At 45.3% G+C, this 4,158-nt stretch overlaps 1 protein-coding gene across 1 annotated transcript in view; it reads right to left on the bottom strand.

Moving 5' to 3' along the window:
• Positions 1-4,158, bottom strand: part of T265_12427 (hypothetical protein) — a gene marked incomplete at both ends in the record, with an annotated part of 39,114 nt that overhangs the window by 17,225 nt on the left and 17,731 nt on the right. Inside the window, 2 exons of the mRNA XM_009163843.1 lie at positions 1,085-1,144; positions 1,183-1,263. Of these exons, the coding sequence (XP_009162107.1) occupies positions 1,085-1,144; positions 1,183-1,263 (141 nt within the window). The remainder of the gene's footprint in view (positions 1-1,084; positions 1,145-1,182; positions 1,264-4,158) is intronic.

Below are 4,158 nucleotides of genomic sequence, written 5' to 3'. Positions count from 1 at the left end.
ATTGACGAATCAGCAGATATAACAAAAAGCGAGAAATTTTCGGGAGTTCACGACATCTAAATGCCGCTATAAAACTTCCCCTCAGTCGATGTCTTCCTATGAGAAATAAGTAAGTCTAACAGAGCAGAACTTCAACTCGTTCGGCACTGAACCGTTGCGACCGAATCGCTCAGCTGAATGAATGGACAGACGGCCATAACAGCGAAATATTTTACAGACTGGTGCGTAAGCAGGCTAAGAAAAAAAGTCACTGAACTTCACGTCTAAGTATTATATGCTCACTGCTAACCATTGACTTTTGATGAATACGAGGGATCTAAGTATATCTACTAAAACATTCACTGTAGATTCACGGCTTTATACCTTGCTTCCAGCGAACTGTGATCAAACCAGGGGTGCGATCTAGATATAATGCACCGTAATTTGTGTATGGCGACCTGGTGTGGCAAAGCTGATGAGATTAGCTTGCCGTGGCAAGTACACGGAGGTTGCTTTAAAAAAATGGAAAACAAACTGTTGGGTGTTTAACCTGAGAACTGCAGAAATTTGTTAACTTTAGCCAACAGCTCCGTAAATGGGTTGAACGATCATCATCATCATTGGCAACTGTAATAACCGCGTACTCGTCGTACGTGGTTGTAGGCTGCCGCAGTTTCGTTCACCGATGGTTTGGGGGGAGGGGTAGGTAGCTGCACGTTGCAGACGGGAGCTGATAAATTGGTGCATAAATCCAGCACTGTCAGTGGACTGTCAAGTGGTGAAAGGGTTGGAAAAGGAGCTATGCATTGAAGGCAATAGCTTGGATGCACGAGCGCCATTGAGGGCGCGACTGGGCCATATCTGACAATGTCTCTAGCCATTGATGTGGCCCGTCTCGGGGAACATAACTGGACTAACCAGTTAACTTGGAGGTGACCTGATGAATTTGACTGTAACTTCTGAAACTCCTGGTATGTTAACCAGCATCTAATAAAGCTGACTGTGTAATCAACCCATATAAACGGTAAAGCCAATCTGTTGCTACGTGGTGGAATTCATGCTGGGTTACTAAAACCGATCTGCAACATGGCTACATTGAACTTACCAATAAATTTTACGCGTTGATACGCACTGTCCTTGAATTCCTTTGATCGGCCCTGTACGGCTGCAGGATATGTGCGTCAGTGAGATCAAGAAGCTTACTTGCATCCTTGGAAGAACACACAACTTTATCGAACAAAACGATTGCATCCAAATAGAGTTTGCGTGCCTCGGCGTAGTTCTCTACGGTTATGTGGATATACAAAACGCACGATACTCACGCCTGTCTTCGGCTGATATCGCTGAGGAAAGCAGGTGCTTCGCCGTAGAATAACTGTCTTTTGGCATCCTCAATTCAACAACAAAAAATGCCAGTCTACGGTACCCATCCTGGACGAGCGCGAACTGAACAGTGCTGAAAATTGGTTTGAAATCAATACACTAAGCTTCACCTATCGATTCAAAAGGTTGCTTCCGCCAGCAAGCGCACTGATAAGAAAAGAGATTCAGTACAAGAGATGAATGATTGCGAAAATACAAGAGATGGAGGGATTGAAGGAAGGTGAAACACGTCCTTTTTGTTGCTGAATATTTCTAAACGAACGCTCGCTTAACTCATGCAAACGAACTATGTATCGCATACCAATGGCTCTTTTCCTCAGGTCTTTTTCGAGCCATTTCACATAGGTGAACAGGTGTGGAGTATACAAAAATGCAAACAGAACAGTGTTATATGTGATTCAGAACGGCAATCGATATCAACTGTCTCCGGAGTACACCGTTTGTGGAAATCTGGTCGTTTGAATATTTCCTAAAGCTTCTGAAAATACGACGTAAAACTTTCTCAGGTGTGTGGGCACCATGTATATGTATGACTGTCGCATCGCACTTCACTGGGTTCATCTGTCTAATTATCTTCAGCGATAGCAACAAAGCAGTACTGAATTTTGATGAAAATTCTGGAAATGAGTTTCACAGTAAAGAGTGGGGAGGAAGGGGAAAGACCTCGTCCAAACGACCTTATGCCTATCCCTTGGAACAAGACCGAAAGGAACGCATCTGAACATAGCACGTGGAAGCCATCAATGAGACCGGCCCAAAGTCTTCTGCGAATTCAACCCAACTCCAGCCCAACACTCACTGCAGACAAACTTCACACAGGTATTATGGTTAGGAAGCGACAGCATGACGGCCAACGGGGCCAGCTACGTGCCGTATATTGTAACGTCTCTAGCAAGCAGAAGGACGTGAACCCCAAAAGAAAATAGCCCAGGAAGCTGCAGCAATCACCTTGAGAGCAGCCGTTTTCCTTTTAACCGTCACGAAGAGACTGGACCTTACCGTGGTGTGACGGTTTGCGCACCTCAGCGATCCATTGAGCTATACTGGAGAGTGTCCCGCAACACTCACAGAGTCTCTCATACCAGGTTGGCCAATGGTTAGAGGTCTGACGAACACAGTCTCCTGGCCCTCCAGGTTGGGGGTTGGAACATGTGGCGACTTGTTCCGTAGAAATGGTAATGCATTTGCATTTCCCGCCAAACACCGCTGCCTTGCGGTTAGGCTTTTGAGCCAAAGGCTTTGGTTGAGGACCCTAATCGTCCTCCTCCTCCTGTCTAGGTGTGGGCGCCCTGGCAGTATCCCAGCCCACGTACAACCATGAATTGCTACGGCAGTGAAGCATTGGTGTTGAACACTGATGTCATGCTGTCGATGATGATGATGATGACTTCCACGAGTACATCAGAGAAGGTTTCAGCGTGGATACTGGGTGGATCAGGGTAAGAGCTCACTCCGGTGGTGACTGATGGATGAAGGTAGAAGAGATTGAGCTCAGGGGTCACGTGGACACTGACAAATCAGAACACCACATGACGGACCCACCAGTAGAACCGCCCTGTTGGTCGGTGTCGCTGCCAGCAAGCATATGACCACACGCACATCACCACTCTGCGCACAACTACTAACGGACTTATACGCCTCGCTCCGTTTTCCAAAGACGTGCTGTTGATGTCACCTCGATTGGCAATGAGACGTTTGCAACCAAGTTGAATAGCCCAGCGAACGAAGCAACGACCAAAGTAGACTAGTACCAAATGACCTGAAGTTAACCACTTGGAGATTCCGTAAAAATTCCCTTTAGGATAGCTTACTTGCATGGACAGACAGAAGGAGGATTTTCACAAGACGGACGACATAATGTGCGATCCAGTGAATAATGACAACAAACACACATTGATACTTAGGTTAAGTAAGTCAAGAAGAATTTCGTGACCTCTGTTGAACTCCATTTGACTCTATTCACCTCGTTTTTCGGTGGTCCAGATTAGTGTAAGCAGACCTGAACTGTACACAGTACATGTCCTGAACAAACTTGCTAGTTTGCTTCTGCGACAGAACCCTTTGTGAATCGAACCATCAGATTTCTACAGAGTTCACACTAATTCAAATTTCTGAAATATATTGTGAAATGCCAAAGTCCTTCAAATAGCAGCTGCGTCGGGAGAGTGCACTCGGCGGGCTAACTTTACGCGGCACTCACTAGTTCATTTGCCCCCATAAAATCAACAGATAGGGTCAAAATGGAATTGTGTGAAAACTTCGCTATGACGTCATTTTTCGAAGAAAGGGAGGGTGAAGATACAAGAGAGAAATGTGTTCGTTCCATTGGCCTATTTTCGGAGATCTGATCTAATAAAGAAAACAAGTAGTCTGAAGGATCTGGTATTTATCTGACGGCCCATAAAACGAGTGTGTTATTCTTCCATAAGTGCAAAAGACCAAGAAAGTGTTTCTGTCTGGGTCACTCTTTGTAGATACGATTCTCACTGTATAAACATCTAATAAAACCAAAACGGCTTCATTTTAGGAGGTAATTTCTGCTTGAAAATTTCTTCTAAGGGGAGCGTCGGGGGATGGTGGTGAATGATACATTGGCAACAGCTTTTAGTGGGAAAATCCCACGACGAAGATTATCATCTGCGTGTTATTCCACTGAGGAAACAAACAACTTACCGAGCGATCATTACGCCCGAAACTCCGGAGCATTCCTTGTGGGTCATATAGTCTTCCAATGAAAGAATATCACCGTTTCCTGGAAGGACGAAACGGACAAGCGAATGGTGAAAGCAAAAACGA

The sequence above is a fragment of the Opisthorchis viverrini genome (genome assembly GCF_000715545.1).
Source record: "Opisthorchis viverrini unplaced genomic scaffold opera_v5_1, whole genome shotgun sequence".
NCBI lineage: Eukaryota > Metazoa > Platyhelminthes > Trematoda > Opisthorchiida > Opisthorchiidae > Opisthorchis > Opisthorchis viverrini.
The sequence above is the reverse complement of the archived record's forward strand: the minus strand, read 5'-3'. Positions and strand labels throughout refer to the sequence as shown.